Source organism: Erythranthe guttata, chromosome 14, assembly GCF_056151865.1.
Source record: "Erythranthe guttata isolate IM_541 chromosome 14, IM_541, whole genome shotgun sequence".
In the NCBI taxonomy this organism is placed as follows: domain Eukaryota; kingdom Viridiplantae; phylum Streptophyta; class Magnoliopsida; order Lamiales; family Phrymaceae; genus Erythranthe; species Erythranthe guttata.
The window spans coordinates 20042109-20061017 of NC_142546.1; the positions used below are offsets into that span (position 1 = coordinate 20042109).

Below are 18909 nucleotides of genomic sequence, written 5' to 3' on the forward strand. Positions count from 1 at the left end.
TTATATTCCCTTTTTCTTTTTCTTTTTTTGGGAAAGTTAGAAAAATATCACTCACTAACTTGCATAGTTAAAGGTAAAAACTATTTATTTTATATTTCAATTAAAGTCCATATATTTACATAAATATATAAATAAGTATTTATAATCGATTGATATGGTCGACTAAATTTGTCGTGAGATACGACAACAAATTAGTCGACCTATAGTTGATCATTTCTGCAGTGAAGAACTAAGTTCAAATAAATTATAGGGTAGTTTTGGTAACTTAAAAAAATAATCATGATCAAGTATAATTTTTATTTAATTTTGATTTTTTATAGGGTAGTTTGGTTACCATGCTCATACATTAACTATAACAGTTCTGCAATTTAACCACGCTTTTACAAAATAATATAAGCCGTAAATACAAACAGCACTGAAAAATCTAAAAGTGCAACTACAATATAACATCACTGTAAAATTCGAGGGTCAACTTCATTTATAGAGCATATAACTTCACAATATAACAAAGAGAATTGCAATACCAACAGCGCTAAAATTGCGTGACTCAATCGTAATATTGCTCACTCTTTGCTCGTGTTTTTATCAGCACCATCTTCTTTGCTTGGCTTATCTGATCCAGTTATCCCTACCGGAGAAGAGTGATCCGACTTTTCCGTTGTACTGCAGCCGCTCTGCTGAGGTAAATCAGCTTCTTTGGGATTCGAATCATTAGACGATACTTCACCCGCGTTATGGTTTGTGGTGGGCAGTTTTGAATCCAAGGCAGCTGCTAAAAGTTCACCGTGTTTTGAAATGATTTGTTGAAGCTCTTCGTGAATGTTTAGAGCATCGAAAAGCATCGCCTCGTCATCGGACGTGCTTTCTATAATTCTCTGAACAATAGGCAGAGACTGTTTGCACTTGTCCAGCATGCTCGTTGTTAGCTCATCCTGCAAAAGTAGCAATAAACAAGCTGTGCTTAAGCTACGCCGTTTTACGGCAGTATAAATGGTTTTTTGTTTGAAAAGGGATAAAGATCGTTTGAAATGAAAGTGACCCGAAAAGAGATGCCTGCGTTTGCATAATCAACAAACATGTGTGTGTGTGAATATAGATAAAGGCAAATGTGGATATTCAACTTAATAAGGAAGATTTTTAGATACCATGCAATCCAGGGAATCTGTCACCCGAGAAAAAAATCCAGGGAATCTCAAATAAGATCCGAACTAATGTAATCGTATGAACAAAGTATATTACTTGCTATTCTTGATCATTCGTTGAAGATAAAATTATGCACCCATCACATAAAATTATAGTACGTCCTTTAAATTGTTCCGAAATTGGAATATGACAAGAAAGCAAACATCACACCAAAACGGGGGCAAAAAAACAGGACTACTACAGAACATGCAAAACAAGCACAATAATTAAAATAACTAAGATATGGAGAAAATGTAAAACAAAGTTACCTCGAGGGGTTTGGGTTCGGTTTCAGAATTCAATATGCTGGAAAGAATATCAAGAGTATTACGAGTCACTACAAGGAACTCCTTTTTCTCTTCAACGGACTGAACACCGTAGCTAACGAAACTGAGATCATCTGCATTTTCCGAACCAGTGGTGGGAATAGGGTATCTTTCAGGCGGCGGTAGAGGCTGTTGGTCAATATAAGACTCCAGGTTGTAATTCGAGGAGGGCGGCACACTCTCTTCTTCCTCTGCTGGACTTGTTCTTGATTTCATGTACTGCCACAGTTAACAGAGTTAGATTGTCAAAGACGAAGTAAGTATTACTACTCTCTACAGTAGGGATGCTATTTATTAGTTTTTTTTTTTTTTTCGGACATGAAATCAAGGACTGGGCTTCTTCTTATTTGGTTAAAAATTGATGAAATATCAATTACAGAGCCTGCACAACAAAGTCGTGTAACTAATGACTCGAGGGTGAATCCATCATTTCTGACATTATTATCTTATCTAATAAAGTAGGAAGTCCAATTACATTCTCTTTTTGCACTAGTTTTAACATTATTACCGTTAATAAGAAAGTGACAAATTAAGTGAATTAAGTACTGCCACAATTAGCAGAGAGTTAGATTGGCAAAGACGAATTAAGTGTTACGATTCTCTTTACTAGGGATTTTTTTAATTTTTATTTTCCAGAAATGAAACTGAGCACAGAGCTTCCGAAAGGACTGAACTTTTTTCTTTGGTCAAAAACGGAAGAAATATCAATTACCGATCATGCACAACAAATTCATGCAACAAATGAGTCGAAGGTAAATCCATCATTTCGCTCATTATTCTCTAATCTAATAAATCAGAAATTCAAATTACATTCTCCCCTTGTACTACTTTAACACTATTGGCATGAAGAAGAAAGTGACAAATTAAGTGAAATATCAAATTCTAACGGCATAGAAAGAAATACCGAATACAGTGTTCCCTATCGAGAACCAGTGATTCACATATAAAATCTACTGAGGCAGGAAAAATATTTGCTTTAGAAATATTTCCGATCACTTGCCTTAAGCCCCAGTGCACCTTCCAGAAAATTCAATTCCGAAAATATAAGAAATATCTCTCATTTTTTAACTGATTCAACACAGAAAAATCCAGCAGAAAATCGCATAATAAAGCAAAGCTGTAAAGTAAATACAGAGAGATAGAAAGAAAAAAAAAGTAATTGATGGCTAGGCTAACCATGTATGTCTGACGAAAAATAGGCAAGTAGGCGAGATCTTCAGACTCGCCCCAGGCTTTGATCAGCTGCATCGCCCTAACCCTAACCTCGAACGCCGTCCTCGAATCGTCGATCAGTTTCACCATATCCTCAACCAGCTTCTCCGACGCCACTTCTGAGAAGACCTTCTCGCAATTGGAAGTGCAGGCCTCCAGCAAATCGAGGCTGAGGCGCTGGGAGACGGGATTCTTCCCCGGCACGATCTTCCGCTTGATCGCTCTGACGATCTCGGCGCCGTCGTACTCCTGGCGGCCGATCATGGCGCAGATGCGGAGGCTGAGACCCCAGTTGAGCTCGTCCGTGGAGTCGTCGGTGGCCTCGTCGACTACCTTGGATTCGGGGGTGGGGGTTTGGAGGATTTCCTTCATTTTGGAGCCGATTGTGCGGCCCATCTGCGCGCCGCTCGTCTTGATCCGCTCGCCCAGGGAGGATGAAGCCAGCTTCAGCTTTGCTAGATCGAGTTTCTCCATTTTTTTCTAGATTTGGATTTTCGCGACGAGTCTGTGGAGAAATATTTTTCTCTGTGTTTTTGGTCGTCAAACTTTTTGGAGTTGCACTTTTTGCAGAATGGAGGGAGGAAGTGTTTTTTTATTTATTATTATTATTACTACTATTATCCTTTGACATACCCGCCCACCAAATAAACTAGCGATAAACTCAAACTCAAATCATCATTTGACATACTCCTGAAGAGGCGAAAGTACTATACTACCCTTATATGCAATTTTCGGCCAAACTGCATTCAGAATTTCTGGTCCTGCATTTATCATTTTCGCTGATTTATTTATTATTATTTTCCTTTTTTTTTTCGGCCAAACAGCAATTTTCGGCCAAACTGCATTCAGAATTTCTGATCCTGCATTTATCATTTTCGCTGATTTATTTATTATTATTTTCCTTTTTTTTTTAATAATAAACCCGTTTGTTAAATTTTTATATATATATATTTATTTTATTTTTTTTTTATTTTTTTTATTTTTTTTAATTTTCAAAACAATGTGTTTACTGTATTGAAAATAACTACATGTAACTATAGTACCTATAGTAATTCGTAGTTATGTTCGTCTGTTTTTTCCCCATATTTTTAGTCGATCAATTGTATACACACACGAATACTGGCTTATACAAAATAAATTCATAAAAACCCAACAAAAATTTACAAATTTCAATATTTTTATTATAAATCACCTTAGAACCAATAAAATACAAATAAAAGATACACAAATATACGCATATGTAACTACATGTTACTATAGTAATGTACAGTACAGTAATGTATACATCTGTTGAACAAAGCAGATGTAACTTAAAAAAAAATTGTCACCTTCAAGGAAAGGATCAATGACCTTCACTAAGCTACAATTGCAAAATCAAAACAAAAAAAATTACTTTAGTGCAAATCAACAAAATTTGAAGAAATATCAAAACACTCAAAATCAACAAACACTAAGAAATCGAGAGATAGAGAGAGAGGTTATTGCTGGGAAATGCTACAGATTTTAAATCAAACAGATAGTGACTCCTCACCCCCATCGCCTCATACCAAAATCCTAGACGCTGCTAATAACCACCACGGTTCCGCGCGCCCACAAATGCAAAAAAATATAGAAATAAATCTGAAAACATAAAAATAAACGAAATTACCATCAAAGTATAGATCCCGACGAGAGGAATCCAACGGTGGGTGGCCCGTCAAATTTCGACGGGTGGAACACAAAACAAAGCTCCGGCAAGACCACCGTCGTCGAATAAAAGAAAATTGCAGAAACAGATCAGCGCTCGAAACTGAATGAAATCACCACCGAAAGAAAGAGCTCGACGAGAGGAATCCAACGGTAGTTAAACCATCGAATTCCGACCACCGGAGAGAGAGTTATGGCTTTGGGAAGTAATTTCGCCGGTGGGAGGTTTGTGGATGCGGGATTTTGAATCTGGGAGAAGAAGAGAGAGACCGAAATGTGAGTGGCTAGGGTTTAAAACTGATTTTAGAAGGGTATTATAGGAACTTCAGGGTGGCCCAGGGGGTATGTCAAAATATTTTCGAAATGAGGGGGGTTTCCCCTAGAGTGTAATCCACTTGGTAGTTAGTTCTATATAATTTGTAAATGAGGGGTCTACAAAATAATCCCTATTATTATTTATCATGGTAAATTACATCTACGTTCCTGTTCCTGAGGTATGCTAAAATAGCTTTAAAGTCACTATGATATTGGTTATTACAGTCACACCCCTAAACCAATTAGTGGAGTCAAGATTTCTTGTCTTGAGGACCGATATGCACTATATTTGTTGGTCGCGAAGCTGTTTATGTTACCATAGACGAAAATGTATAAATCTTATATAAAATAATAAGGATTTAAGAAAGGTTAGGAGAGCATGTCACCCGTAGCTCTATGTTGTCTCGACCATTGTATAAAACTAATAGACTGTTAGAACCCTAACGGAATAACTTATTAAATATATTGTTCTGTTATGATTTCTAACAATGTTTCAAGGGGACGATTTTAATTATCGATACTACAAGGACTTTAAAGTTATTTTAATATATTTTAGGGATGCATGTGTAATTTATCATTAATTCTTTATGGGGAAGTAGTTGAGAGTTGAGACTGGGCGTGGTTTTGTTGAGAAACAAATTGAATTATTATTTTGGTCAAAATTGGTGTAGAAGCTACACTTTGGTGTATTATATGAGTAATGTGTTAAATACATGTGATTATTTATGTAAAATGTATTGATTTATAGTATTTGAATGTAGGCAAATGTATATAGTTGGAAATCAAACTCGATACTCCATTCGAGATCGTTTTTTTAAAGTTTATTTTAGTTATGGTTGTTAGCATAACAAATTAATCCTGAACACATACTTACTTTCGTTCAAAAAACTATGAAGCTCGATTCGAACTCGAGCCCAATTAGAAAAAAAATAATAAACAGTACAAAATTCAAGCTACCCAAACTTGATTCGTGTCCGACTCGATTAAAGCTCATAATTTAATATCAAAGAAATGTGATAACCCCGCTTAAATAATAGTTTTTTCTGGTCCCAATTCGGTAAAAACCTACTAAATTATTAATTCGATAATTTAACATTTCGCTAAATTAATAGAATTTCGATAGTCACGACTATATTAATTTATAGAGATTTATCTGAATGTGGAAGTAAAACTATTTTATTCATACTTTGTGTTTACTTATTATGATTTGAGAATTCAAAGAAATTGTGGGCATATTTTATAATAATTGCTTTTATTTTTTTTATCTTGAAATTTGTTGAAATTAAAAAATACTTATTTTTGAAATAAATATTTTATTAATATGTTAATTAAAAAATGTGTATCTTATTTGCATATTGATTGTTAATTATTAATTATAAAATGTAAATATTAGGAAAAGAAATAAAATACGGGAGAAGCTCAAAATTAAATGGAAATAATTCGAGGGTTTTATGAGAGAGAGATGCTGACTACAAAGTAGAAACCGAAACACTGATTCACCCAACTCTGTAATCCCCAGACGAAATCCAGCTGCGATGGGTTCTCCCGCAATCTGGGCCCGTTATATTGCCAGCAAACTTCAATACTCCGTCTCTCTCAGTCGTAAGGTAACCGGCCCGGCCCGACACGACCCGCTTTCTGTTCACGAGTTTATGTTTTTTCGTAGTTCGTATGATCATATTTGGATTTTTAAATTGTTTTTTTTCCCTTTTCCCGTGAGTTTCAATTGATGGTTGTTGGTTCTGTTTAATCGGGGCGTTTAATTAGGTTATATGTGCAAGGATTGGTGGTTTTATTTGAATTATCTGAAGATTGGGGGTTTTCTAGCTCTTGATATCTTATCATCGAAAATCTAGGTTATGTTTTCCTACACTGCCGATAATTTAATTTCCTGCTAGGGTTTCGCGCATGAATAAAACCCCAAAAGACATTTTTTTTAACCATAACTTTTATTGGGGGTTCTAGATCAGGCGAGAGGGTTATTACACGATGAATGTGAAATTTGAGGAATGATCTATATGAATGTGGTTGGAGAGTGAGATAAATTGGATTATATTAGGGATTAAACGTGTTGGTTGGAGGATCTAATGCTGAGCAAACGTCAAATAGGCATGGCATCCTCCTTTAGATTATTAATTATTTCAACATGCTGGGAAAAAGTAGTCGAAATAATTTGAACAATCTTCATGTTAAAAGTGTGGCAATCATAATTTTGCGTTTATGAATAAACTTCATGAAATGTTAATTATGGGATCTCGCTGTAATGAAACTTCCGGTGATGGCAACAGCGCATTCTGGAGGGTTGTTTTTGCATCCCGTTTGGGCTGTAGGCCTTACCTTTAAGACGTGGAAGAATATCTGTCATCAACTTTTTGGTTCCTTTGAGTCTTATATATGAAACTTTCATGCTTTTGATCAACGACTCCTTTGCGAATATTTAAAAAAATGTTTAATCCATTAATGAATTATTTTTTTCGGGAGAACTGTTAAATCAAAAGCTATCATTTTTAAAAGTTCTTACTCTTGTAACAGCTCATTCAATTCCTACGCATAGATGTTCAACTCAATATTCTCCGTCTCCTAACTAGTTCCTTCTATTTGTTTTTAACTGGATAATCCGGAGTTTTCGATTCTGTTATATTGTCCATATACTGCACGATTGCTATTTTCTCCATCGTGGTTTTACTGATTAAATCTTTCGTATATGGTTGCAGACATATGGACCAGGCCAACTAATGAAAAACGGAGGACTTGATACCATATTGAAAACTATTTTCATAGGAAAGTTGACTTTCTTGCATTCAAACAAAGGAGAAGAGATGGCCCCCACAATTGGGACTAACGGTGGTACTCTTCTTGTTCGGAAGATTCCAGCTGCAGATCCAACGTAATTTTATTCAATATGCTATAATTCTTCAGTGGCATTGACAATGAATTAAAACTGCTTTAAAGATGACATACGACTTTGTTTCGGGTCCTTTTTTGAGATAATAAATACGGGATTGGTTTATATTTCTTTTGCAATTCTCGCAGCGGAAAATAGTTGTCTTTATCTGCATTCTGTGTTATAACTGCTTATAGAATGTCGAAGAATAGATAGATATGGTCTTAGAAACTCTTCATGAGATGAGTTTGAGCGACACGACCACCCTTTTTCATGTTAGAATAAAATTCTAATTGTCTCAAATATGGTAGTTGAATTCTAATGTTTATCGTTTCTGCCTGATTGTACGTTTTTTATTAACATAAATTAATTTAGTTAGATCATTTTATTCGTGTATTACTATGGAAGCAAGTCAATAAGGTTGCTTTTGTAACCTGTTACATTCAGCGAGGCCTGATTAAGATTGCCTATAGTCATCTAATTTTGTTGTTTCATGTAAATTTCACGGAATGAACAAAACACAATTTTCTGATCAAGTTATGGTTTCATTGTACATGTGTAGAAGAAAATGATTATACTTGGAATCTGTGCTGATTGTGCGGAATTGTCTTGTCTAATGCTTGGCTTGATTATTGATTATCTTAATTATACGTTATGTTTCTGTTTTGAACAAATGATTGCATGTATGTGTTTGTTTGTGACAGGAAAGTTTATGTCGGAGATGTGGTAGTACTGAAGGACCCTACAGACACGGACAAGTATCTTGTCCGAAGATTAGCTGCTGTTGAAGGATACGAGTTGGCTTCTACTGATAAAGATGAAGAACCTTTTGTCCTCGAAAATAATCAGTGCTGGGTACTCGCTGACAATGAAGATTTAAAACCCAAGGTATGTATGTGCTTCTTCAATGATTTTTTTTTTTTTTTAAATTCTATTATTTGATTTCTTGGAGCTACGTACGGCAGTGATGATTTTGGGTACAAGGAATCATCTTCTTTTAATATTATGGATGGTTTCTTGATCTTTGTGCAAACCATCAATAAATTCGAAAGTGACAGATACTATGGAAACACACACACACACACACACACACACACACACACACACACACACACACACACACACACACACAAAAAAAAAACCTCCAAACCGACCGTCCATTTAGATTATCTCATTTAGAGTAACAGTCGGATATTGATGCGCGTATTTTTTTTGGCTTTATGTATATCAGGAATGCTATGATAGTCGAACATTTGGTCCAGTTACCATGACAGACATAATAGGCAGAGTCATATATTGCCTAAAGAATGCCGTGGATCATGGACCTATAAATAACAGGTTCGCTACTTTACGTTATCTGAATTATAAGTCCGGGAATAATTTTATATTGCATCAGTGATTCTTTTTATTTATTTATATTTGGGATTGACGGTAAGTGGTGCATTTTCAGCCATATAAGCGTGGAGGAGGACTCGCCTGTTCTAGCAATGGAACTTGATGTCGATGAAATGACACAGAATCACAAAGTTTAGAAATAAGTGTCGAATCCTTTTTGGTCAAGGATTTTTTTTTTCTTTCCGGGTTTCTCGTCGAAATTTCAATAAGCGGTGATTTAATGTTGTGTCTGGATAAAAGTTGCTTCATTTGTAATTTTATTGCTGTGGGTTTAATTGGAAGTAAATTATCTGGCTTTGCTTCAAGGGAATTTTCTCTTGTTAGTACAGCTTTTGTGTTGAAAATGGCTTTTGCCTAATTTGGATTTGATTTTCTTTCCTATAATAAAACTATGGAAATCAACCTCGTGTGTTTCTGTATAGTAGTCGGCCACAAAGTCACAAATACTAGTTAGGTTACCAACACTCGACAAGGTCTTTCGACGAGTTCGATCTAATAAGTATTGACACGAAAAATTGAACACAGGTTTTTGGATACCGCAATTTCCCATTAATAGTGTTTTGTTTATAGGGGAGATTTCCTACAAATAGAGTCCATCCTTGCTCACTTTGGAATTAGATGATGGAGATGACAAAAAAATTTGATGCAATTCATCATTGATATAATTAGAATTTAATAACAAATTTGATAAAAGATAGAAATGTTTTGATACAATTTTCGTTTTGATGGGCCATTCCCTAATGACCTATATTGATAAGCTCATAGAGGCACACTTATCAAGCCTGAGGATAATAATACAAGTTTAAGTTGACTAAGGTTTGTCGATAATCTAAATAACCAGGCTTATGTTAAGAGGTTTAAGTCCCATGAGAATATGTTTATATAATAAATACCCTTAACCCTCACAATCAAAGGTACTTAATTCCGAACTCTCGAGCAGTCTCTTGAATTATCTGAATTCTTCTATCATATAGAGTTGACTTGAGTGTCGGAGGGATTTTGGTCGGGACCAAGCCTCGGCCGACGCCCTAACGACTTTTTTGTGACGCATGTATTGTCCACGCAAGGAATCAAGAAGCGAGGGAAGAATTGTTAGACGTGACGTAGAATCAAATCACGTCATTTTAGCGGCGTCTGTGGGAACCATTGCCTAGTCATTGAAAATGAAGTTCCGCTCATGGAGCACATGTGAGGTTGGCAATGAGGGAAGAAGAAAATATGTATCACTTCAAATGCACACAATGAAGAAACGATTAGATGCCACCTCTCGCCTATCCTTTCAGCCCGCAAATCACCAATGATCACTCAGTAGCATTTCTCCCCACTGCACTGAAGGAAAGAGCCTCAAGCAAAGCTGAACACTCTAGAAAAGTTGGTAGAAAGACTATAAGCTCGACCTCGAAGTCTGTATACATCATGTTCATTCTTGCAAAGGTCAATAGTCCATCCCGAAGGAGCGTCAATTCAAACTTGTGAAGAGTCCTTAATCACATTGACGAGTCCTCAAATGGCGACTCCTCGGTCCAAATTTGTGATGTCTCTATGATGCACGCTCTCTAGCCACCGCTGATTTTTCACTGAGCAACTTCTTTATGCATTGTAACCATTCTATAATTTGTCATCTCTTTCTAGGTTGATACCTTTTGACTTGTCATTACTCAAGCGGCCATCCACAAAGCAGCCGCCGTCCAAGATGGGACTATGCACCGTACCTACACGCTGATGCGGCTCGAAAACACCATTTTAAAATTTGCAATTTTGTGAGCCACCACTCGGAAAACATCATCTAGGAATTATGATATATGGTTAATTGCGGCATCTCTTTAAGTTGGTGTTTTTCAATTTGTCGGCATTGAGGTTGACACTTTGTGAACGATCATCTCCCTGGCGGCACCTTTTGAAATTTCATCATCGCACACCTTTTGAAGTGTTATCCCGATGGCGGCACTTTTTGAGCTATCATCTCCCATTGTGTCATTGTTTAAATTGATGTCACCCACACCGATACTTTTTGAGCTATCATCATCCAATACCTTTGTCATTGACCAAGATGACATCTTTTGAACAACCATCATCTAAGATGGTACATTTTAAATTGTCATACCCAAGGCGACACCTTTTGAATTGTCATAATTCAAGAGGCACCTTTTGAACTGTCATCACCCAAGATTTCATTCAGAGCTATACTGTCATCGTCATCACCGTAGCTGTCACCTTTTGAAATGTCATTACCCAAGATGACACCTTTTGAAATATCGTCACTTAAGATGACATCTTCTGAATTGTCATCACCACCGGCACTTCTTGATTTGGCATACTACAATCTGTCATTTCTTAAATGGTTACAATGCGAGTTATTTACCCCTAGATCTGAAGCAAGACCTCACCACCTCGTCGCATCCTACAAATCTATCTCCTCGCAATTGACAACTTTCAATATATGTCGACATCTTCTAGGCTACCATAGCTAGCCCCAAATTGGATATTGTCTTCCAAGACGATATGACCATCTCCTTCCAGGACATCACCTCGAATCAGTCGTCTCTTTCAAAGATGACATGGCAATTTTTTTCCAACACAATATCCCTTGAGTTGTCTCACTTCAAGTCGGTACACTCTGAGCTAGCACCCCGGGGCCAGTCCCCTTATGGCTCACTTAAGAACTTGACACACTTTGAGATGGCACCCTGTAGTTCGTTTCCAATTGACCAAATCAAAGACCTTGCACACCCAATCTAGTGCTTCTTCTTTGAGAATATGGCTCCCCTTGTCTGCTCGACTAACCAAATCACAAATTTCCCAAACATGACTATACCCACTACCTACTCTCCATCAACTCTCCCTACTTTAGACCCGATCGAGAGCGGAGGCTTATGATGGGCCCATAGATGGACACAAACCAAGTTCAAGTTGACTGGGGATAATGATACAAGTTCAAGTTGGCTAAGACCAAACTTGACAATAATCTAAATAGTCATATCCAAGTTGGTCCATGTTAAGAGACTTAAGCACATGAGAATATGTTTCTCCATATAAATATTTGGAACCCTCACAATCAAAGGTACGCAATTCATGACTCCCGATCAATCCCTTCAATTTCTTTGAATTTTTCTATCATATAGAGGCGACTTGAGGGTTGGATTGTTTTCGTCGGGACCAAGCCCCAATGCCCTAACGACCTTTTGTGACACATATAGTGCCCACGCGAGGAATTGCTAGACGTGACGTGGAATCGAACCAAATCACGTTTTATTCCTTGAATTTTGGGTATTATCTAGTATATATAATGGTACTCATTTAAATAAATGAGATTTCGACCATTATTTTTCAAAATAATATGCCACTCATAATTATTTTTTTTCTTTACACTTTAGTTAATTTTCCAAAATTGCATTTTATATATATATATATATATATATATATATCAAAACACATAATTTGCATTTGTAGGTACCATATGTGAAATGATCTGTATCAAAGTAATTGGGCTGATTATTTGATAAAGGAAAGATGAGATGAGTTGGACCAAACTATTTATGGGCCCAAATGTTCTTTATTGTTAATGAAGTTCAGCTCAAATCACTCAAATGGCGGTCACAACTCAATAACCCACCTATACCCCGCGCATGCACAACACCAAGTACTGAAAATTGAAAAAAAAACCCCACTGTTTGTTTTTTTGGTTGAAGACCGCCATTGAAGGATCTACTCTGCAGTTTTCAAGCATGTCCCGCTCCATTCATTTCATCTGCGAAAGCATTCCAGGTAACTATTTTGAATATACGTATATATTTATCTGTGCACGTGTTTGGATAAAAAGTGCCCAAAATTCTCGTGCGATAAGGTTTAGAATTTGCTTCAGTGTATTTTTAGAGGCTTATCCTTTCTAATCTTGGAATTGAGCTGTTCTTGAATTTCTTTCGCGTTTAGTGGATTCTTTTTCGGTACATATCTGATTTCGGTAAAGGTTTTTTTCGGGATGCCCACCAACTGTTTGATGAAATGTTCCATGGTAAAATTACTCTGTATTATTTGCTTAACAGGTCTAGCAATTGGCCTGTTCTTTGCCCTCTTCTTTAGTAACAATTAAAGGATATGATTTTGGTTTTTCAGCAGGCCGTTTCTTTGGCTCTTGTAATTTCGACATCTCTAGCTCGATAATGTTAAGCTGAGTACTAGATGAAAAAAATATTACCTTTCTTATTACTTGTTAGCTATTACTTATTACAAGGGTATATGGTTTCGGTTTTCGGCAGGCTTTTTATCTTGCGATTTCAACGTTTCTAGCTCGATAATGTTAATGCTTTTGGTTTTCGCACACTTCTTGATTTTTGCAGGATATGGTACACATGATGATAAAATTCTTCCCCACATAGGAGTTTCTGGAAGAGCAGTTAACGTATCAACCAACCCTTCTCGCGGTGACTACAAACTCGTTTCTCGCGTGAATTTCGTATCTTTGAGGTGTGGTTCTAGCCAAGCATCTCATGTATGTCATGCAAATCCCAGCCATTATAGAAGAAACCCTGATTTCACAAGGCAAAACAAGTACGGTTTTTCGCGCAATAGAAATAGGCACAACGAGGAGATAAATGGTGATGAAGACCTTCAAGAATCCGAACCCTTGACTTCCAAGAACGGACCCTCGTTTTCCTTTTCTGGAAACCGAAAATATCAAGCCACTACAACTCCGGGTCCCAGAGAAAAGGAGATTGTCGAGCTGTTCCGCAAAGTGCAGGCACGACTTCGTGAAAAAGCAACCGTTGAGGAAGAAACAAAAGTTGATGATTCAATAGGAAACAACGAAGAGAGCGAAACTGTCGATTCTCTTCTCAAGCTTTTGAGGAAACACTCTGCCCAGCAAGTGAAGAAAAACACTAACAGCGCCATCAATTCCGATTTCGTCCTGGATCGTGACCCTTCTTCTACTGAAGAGAGTAGCACAACCATCTCCGACTCTAATAATAGTATTTCGAAGCATGAAACGCAAGAAAGCCAAAGTCCTATTCTAACTCGGCCAAAATCAATCTTCCGTAAAAGATCTCCGGTACCTGAAATCAAGTTCCAGCCGATTTACTCCGAGGGCTCTGATAATTTAGTCCCACATGTTACTTTGGCCCCAGAAGCTGATGGTGAAACGGAGATTGAGTCTGGTGTATTTGACGAGATATTAGAGGATGAAAAATCTGAAACTTACGAGAGTGAACACGACAACGGAGAAGGTGTTAATCTGAGTGGAATGAAGATGATTGAGTTGAGAGTTATTGCAAAGTCCTGTGGGGTGAAGGGATTCTCGAAGTTGAAAAAGAACGAGCTTGTTAAGTTGCTGAGTCGGAGCTCGATTTAATAGGTGAATCCTGATAGCTTGGAAGCTTGACGAAGAAACAACGTAAGTTCCATTGTCTTAAGGTTTTATTTACATTGTCTTTTTTTTCTTTTTTTCTTTAGTGTCAATGCCTTTTGCATTAAAATCTATGTGTTAACTATGGAGGGGATTTTATGCAAGTTTTTGTTTGTAACAAATGGGGATTTGGATTGGTGCATGATTTCTATAATACAAGTTAGATTTATGCTAAATCAATTTATTCGTTTAATTTTTTTTTTATATTAAGCCGTACACATTTATTCAGTTACAATAAAATAAAATAGTAATTGGGGTGAAAGTTGGAATGAATTTTATGAATATCAATAATCAAATAAATGTTATCTTATCTTTCATTCCCTTTACATATTCACTTTAACACAATTCATATATATAAATAGTCATAAATTCCTTAGAGTCTCCAAAATGTAACAAATTAATTTGTATATAGAAAATAAAATCAACAAAATAAATAAAATATGGCAATTGAAATACAAATTATTGCAAACCCTAAACCTAGACCTCCTAAAACAATCTGAAAAATTCAAACCTCAAACATAAACACACAAATTACAATAACCCTTCACAAGTACACCAACTCATGAATAAAATTAATAAATGTGCAAAAGATTAATTCATATGAATACTGAGCAGTTATCATAATCAAATCTCATAGCATCAAGAATACTATTCGAGGGCACTCCGTTTGTATAGTCGAAGAAACTCGTATCGAATCCGTAAATACCGTCCTCACATTTAGTCGTCTCAATGAAGTGTAGCGCGGGGTCGACCTCCGATAAGGCGAGGGAAGAATTACTCCTAGGGTTTTGGCCTTCTTCATTATATTGTTGATGGTGAGAGGAAGTGGTAATTATGTTTAGGTTGGTATTAATTGTAGATAAAGAAGAATAATCCAGATTTGGGGTGGAATCATCATATGTATTATTATGTGGGCTAATTTGTAATTTGTTGCTATTTTCACCACTACTGGCTTTGTGGAATACTCTGCATAATACCCAGTCTTCCTGTCAATGTTCATCACTAAATTAGTCAAACATTAATTAGTGGAGCCAAAAATTTTAAGTACGGGGACTGAATACATTAAAGATTTTATGAGAGGGGGTGAAAATGTTATTATAAACAATTTTAAATTTTAATATAAATAATAGGAATTTGAGAAATGCAGAGGGGAGGGAGGGCATACCATCAGCGCGCTCCGCCGCATATGCTTAGCCTAATTACACTTAATTTTTATTCTATGCAAAAATAAGTTTTAAGAAGTTTCAATTATCATATTTTGAACATATATAAACTATTTTTAATGTATGCTATTTTAATAAAATAAATAAAAAGTTTGGTTTTTTCATGTATTTTCTATGCGTACACAAGCCTAAAAACAGATTCGAAGGTGTTGGCGTTGTGCGAACTCCCATAAACTTTGAGTCCACATCTATACTAATAGTTGAACTCGCCCGTAAAATTATATATAATGCAATATTTCAACAAGAATAATAATACCCCCAAAAAAATGAAAAATAAAGGAGCAAATTAAGTTTAAAAATAATGAAATGAACCAACCTTATAAGGAGGCATCGGCACGTGAGAGTTTTGGAGGCGAAACTCGTGCATAACCCAACCGGTTTTGAGGCCATTTGGTGCTCTATTCTTGTAGAACACCAAAGTCTTTCTCATCCCTACAATCGCCGCTCGATTCGTGGGGTCCACCACCGCCCTATCTTTTCCGGTGGCCTTCCAATAGCCGGAGGTGGTGGCCCTGTTTGCCCTACACCCCGTTGCATATTTCCGATCTCGGAAGCTAAAGAAGTACCACTGCTCTGAATTCAGCTTCGCCACATCTATTTAATTTTTAAAAACACTCACAATTTTAATTAGTTTGATCAATACTCAATAATTGGTTAATTAAATTACAGTTAAATTTCTATAAATTAATACTGTCAGGATTAGTACAATCTTATTATCTTAGCTGAATAGACATTAAATTATTAAATTAATAATTTAATATGTTGTCACCATATGTAAAGCGGAGTAAATATAATCATTATTCAAGCGAGATTATTAATTTTTTATGCAGAGTGTTTGAATACATGCAAAGACTAATAAAATTACATCATCATGTATGAGGTGTTGGCCAACTAGTTATGACTTATGAATTATGATGATTGCTAATACATATGAAATACCTTTATTTACTTATTTATTTGTTTTTATTTATTTTTGGATAAGCAAATACACACACAATATATACTTGAAACCGAGTATATATAACTTTGCTTTATTGACAACTTGTGATGAAGAGACAAAAGTTGGTTAAACTTACTTGTATGTCTGGAACTCTATTATATATGTCACACTTCTTGTCTTTAATTACCAACAAGTTGTAATCACCATATTTAAATTTTTTTTTACATATTATTTAATTATCAAATACATTCTTCTATTCTTTTTCTTTTCAAAAATTATCGCTTAAATTCTTTTTTTCTTTTTTTTTTTTGTTTGGAAGTTTATGCATGTTGGCAAATAAATTTGTTTTGACAAGAGAACCCAAAATTATCATTTATATAAGAGTTTCTCAACATTAAATTATGACTTATGTGCAGCTAGCTAGAGTGGTGTTTGCAAAAGTTTGTTTAAAAGTAGAAATTAGTGATTGTGACTCAAGTTATCGCTTAAAAAATATTAGAAAAAATGAAAAATATTCCAAATTATCCTTACAAAAGAAATATTAAAAAAAGGAAAAAAAAAAGGGGGCCAAAAATAATTTCAAATGGTATTTTTGACTTTTTAAGTAAAAAATATACATTTCTACTCTCACAATGCACATTACACATTAAGTTGTTACAATTTTTTTTTTGCTTTGATATTCTTCACAGGGTGTTCTTGCTAATTTTTTTAACACATGGATTTTTTAGCAATTAGAGATTATACAGGGGTAGTTTTTGCAAAAAAAAAACCCAAAAAAAATAACTAATTAACTAGAGGTGTTTGTCATTTTTATTCATCAAATACATAAACACAGTTCATGCATTTCATGCTCATACATATTAACCATAAACCAACTGATCAGTTCCTGATATATTACAGCGATCATCACCATAAATAAATAAATTAAATTAAATTAAACAAATTCTTGATTTTTTTTTTTTTTTATCACGACTAAAATATTTAAGTTGCCAGTAAAAATAAAATAAAAAAAGAAGGATAAATTCAAGGAAAAAAAAAAATCGAGGACTTACCAGGGAGCTGCCACGGCTCACATGTATGGAGATCGATTTCGACTAAAGTATTTCTAACAACTTCTTCATTAGCCGCTGCAATAACCTTTCTGTAAAGATAATGGCAAACGAGTTCTTCGTCGCTCGGATAAAACCTAAAACCCGGTGGTAGCGTGTGACCGATATCTCTTAGACCCATTTTCTCTTCCTCGAATATTATTTTGTACGGAACAAAAAAAATGAAAAATATATATACATAAATAAGGGAGATTTGATAATTCTTTTTCAATATCAATTCTTAATTCAGCATTGGAATAGAAAAAAATTGAAATAGAAAGCAATTGTGGCTGTGTAGGAGCTTAATTATGAAATTGTGTGAGTTAGTTAAGGTTAGATATATATATATATATATAGAGATGGATAACGTGGGAACTTGCAAGAAAAACCAAAGTCACAAGAAATAATAATCTTTATCTACGTGGGCATGATGTCATTATTGCTTATTTCAATAAACTACTAAGACCCGCAATTCCTAATTAAGTACCTAAAAATTCTCCTTTTTAATTATATATGATTAATATCTATTGTTGGAGATATAAATATTAAATAATATATATCAACGGAAGGGCGGACCGTGAGCCATTTACATTGGGGGGCTAAGTTTCCGATAATATATAAAAAATAATTTTATTACTAAAATATATTAGTAATAACTCGGTTGCCGATTTATTTAGGTGAGAATTAACAATTTTTTTAAATTTGATTGCTTGGATTAATATATATATATATATATATATATATATATATATATATATATATATATATATATATGAAATAGATGTCAAAATTCTTGGGGGGCTAGAGCCCCTCCTAGCCCCTATTAGGATCTGCATGCCCCTGTCAACGGTTTAAATTTTTGGTTGATGTCGTCGTTCAATATGATATCGAGTCGTGCTGATATGTTGGATATATAAATATTAAGTGATACTCCCTCATTTCCTTAGTAGTTGTGAGTTTTATTAGTTGCACACATATTAAGAAACTCAATAAATACGCACCGATAGTAACAAAAAGTATAACAAAGCACTATAATACCTATGCCATTAATTGATTTTTAACTAATTATATTTCAATTAATTATGAGTGAGGAAGGGTAAAATTGAAAAACTTGCAATTAATGATTCATTGGAATAGTAAAATAACAAATAATTTGAAACATAAAAAATGGGAAAAGTGACAACTATTAAGGGAAGGAGGGAGTATATCTTAATAACAACTTAAACTTTTGATTGGGATATGATGTTAGATTTAAAC

At 35.2% G+C, this 18909-nt stretch overlaps 4 protein-coding genes across 4 annotated transcripts; 2 read left to right on the plus strand and 2 right to left on the minus strand.

The window, feature by feature from the left end:
• Positions 1-362: 362 nt before the first annotated feature.
• Positions 363-3333, minus strand: LOC105950239 (TOM1-like protein 2). The gene is made up of 3 exons (XM_012973586.2): positions 2685-3333; positions 1452-1727; positions 363-932 (listed from the first exon to the last, which is right to left on the minus strand). Exons 1-3 carry the CDS (start codon positions 3192-3194, stop codon positions 564-566), a joined length of 1155 nt encoding a protein of 384 aa, XP_012829040.2. The 5' UTR covers positions 3195-3333; the 3' UTR covers positions 363-563.
• Positions 3334-5949: 2616 nt separating this feature from the next.
• Positions 5950-9402, plus strand: LOC105950235 (mitochondrial ATP-independent inner membrane protease subunit 2). Its single transcript, XM_012973581.2, has 5 exons — positions 5950-6328; positions 7436-7608; positions 8310-8493; positions 8837-8943; positions 9056-9402. The coding sequence occupies exons 1-5, from the start codon at positions 6257-6259 to the stop codon at positions 9135-9137; spliced, it is 618 nt and encodes a 205-aa protein (XP_012829035.2). The 5' UTR covers positions 5950-6256; the 3' UTR covers positions 9138-9402.
• Positions 9403-12498: 3096 nt separating this feature from the next.
• On the plus strand, positions 12499-14581 carry LOC105950255 (rho-N domain-containing protein 1, chloroplastic). The gene is made up of 2 exons (XM_012973607.2): positions 12499-12765; positions 13338-14581. Exons 1-2 carry the CDS (start codon positions 12726-12728, stop codon positions 14345-14347), a joined length of 1050 nt encoding a protein of 349 aa, XP_012829061.2. The 5' UTR covers positions 12499-12725; the 3' UTR covers positions 14348-14581.
• A 210-nt stretch (positions 14582-14791) lies between these two features.
• LOC105950159 (NAC domain-containing protein 21/22) lies at positions 14792-17931 on the minus strand. The gene is made up of 3 exons (XM_012973481.2): positions 17617-17931; positions 15941-16218; positions 14792-15387 (listed from the first exon to the last, which is right to left on the minus strand). Exons 1-3 carry the CDS (start codon positions 17792-17794, stop codon positions 14998-15000), a joined length of 846 nt encoding a protein of 281 aa, XP_012828935.2. The 5' UTR covers positions 17795-17931; the 3' UTR covers positions 14792-14997.
• Positions 17932-18909: the final 978 nt, after the last annotated feature.

Bases quoted from the DNA above. Each gene is read 5' to 3' on its own strand.
- LOC105950235 (XM_012973581.2), top strand. From the start codon at position 6,257: ATGGGTTCTCCCGCAATCTGGGCCCGTTATATTGCCAGCAAACTTCAA. The intron at 7,609-8,309 runs GTAATTTTATTC...TGTTTGTGACAG, and splicing joins ATTCCAGCTGCAGATCCAAC to GAAAGTTTATGTCGGAGATG. The intron at 8,944-9,055 runs GTTCGCTACTTT...GTGCATTTTCAG, and splicing joins CATGGACCTATAAATAACAG to CCATATAAGCGTGGAGGAGG.
- LOC105950239 (XM_012973586.2), bottom strand. From the start codon at position 3,194: ATGGAGAAACTCGATCTAGCAAAGCTGAAGCTGGCTTCATCCTCCCTG. The intron at 1,728-2,684 runs GTTAGCCTAGCC...TAACTGTGGCAG, and splicing joins TTTTTCGTCAGACATACATG to TACATGAAATCAAGAACAAG. The intron at 933-1,451 runs GTAACTTTGTTT...CTACTTTTGCAG, and splicing joins CCGAACCCAAACCCCTCGAG to GATGAGCTAACAACGAGCAT.
- LOC105950159 (XM_012973481.2), bottom strand. From the start codon at position 17,794: ATGGGTCTAAGAGATATCGGTCACACGCTACCACCGGGTTTTAGGTTT. The intron at 16,219-17,616 runs GTAAGTCCTCGA...AAAATTAAATAG, and splicing joins TGAGCCGTGGCAGCTCCCTG to ATGTGGCGAAGCTGAATTCA. The intron at 15,388-15,940 runs GTTGGTTCATTT...GAACATTGACAG, and splicing joins TGCCGATGCCTCCTTATAAG to GAAGACTGGGTATTATGCAG.
- LOC105950255 (XM_012973607.2), top strand. From the start codon at position 12,726: ATGTCCCGCTCCATTCATTTCATCTGCGAAAGCATTCCAG. The intron at 12,766-13,337 runs GTAACTATTTTG...TGATTTTTGCAG, and splicing joins CATCTGCGAAAGCATTCCAG to GATATGGTACACATGATGAT.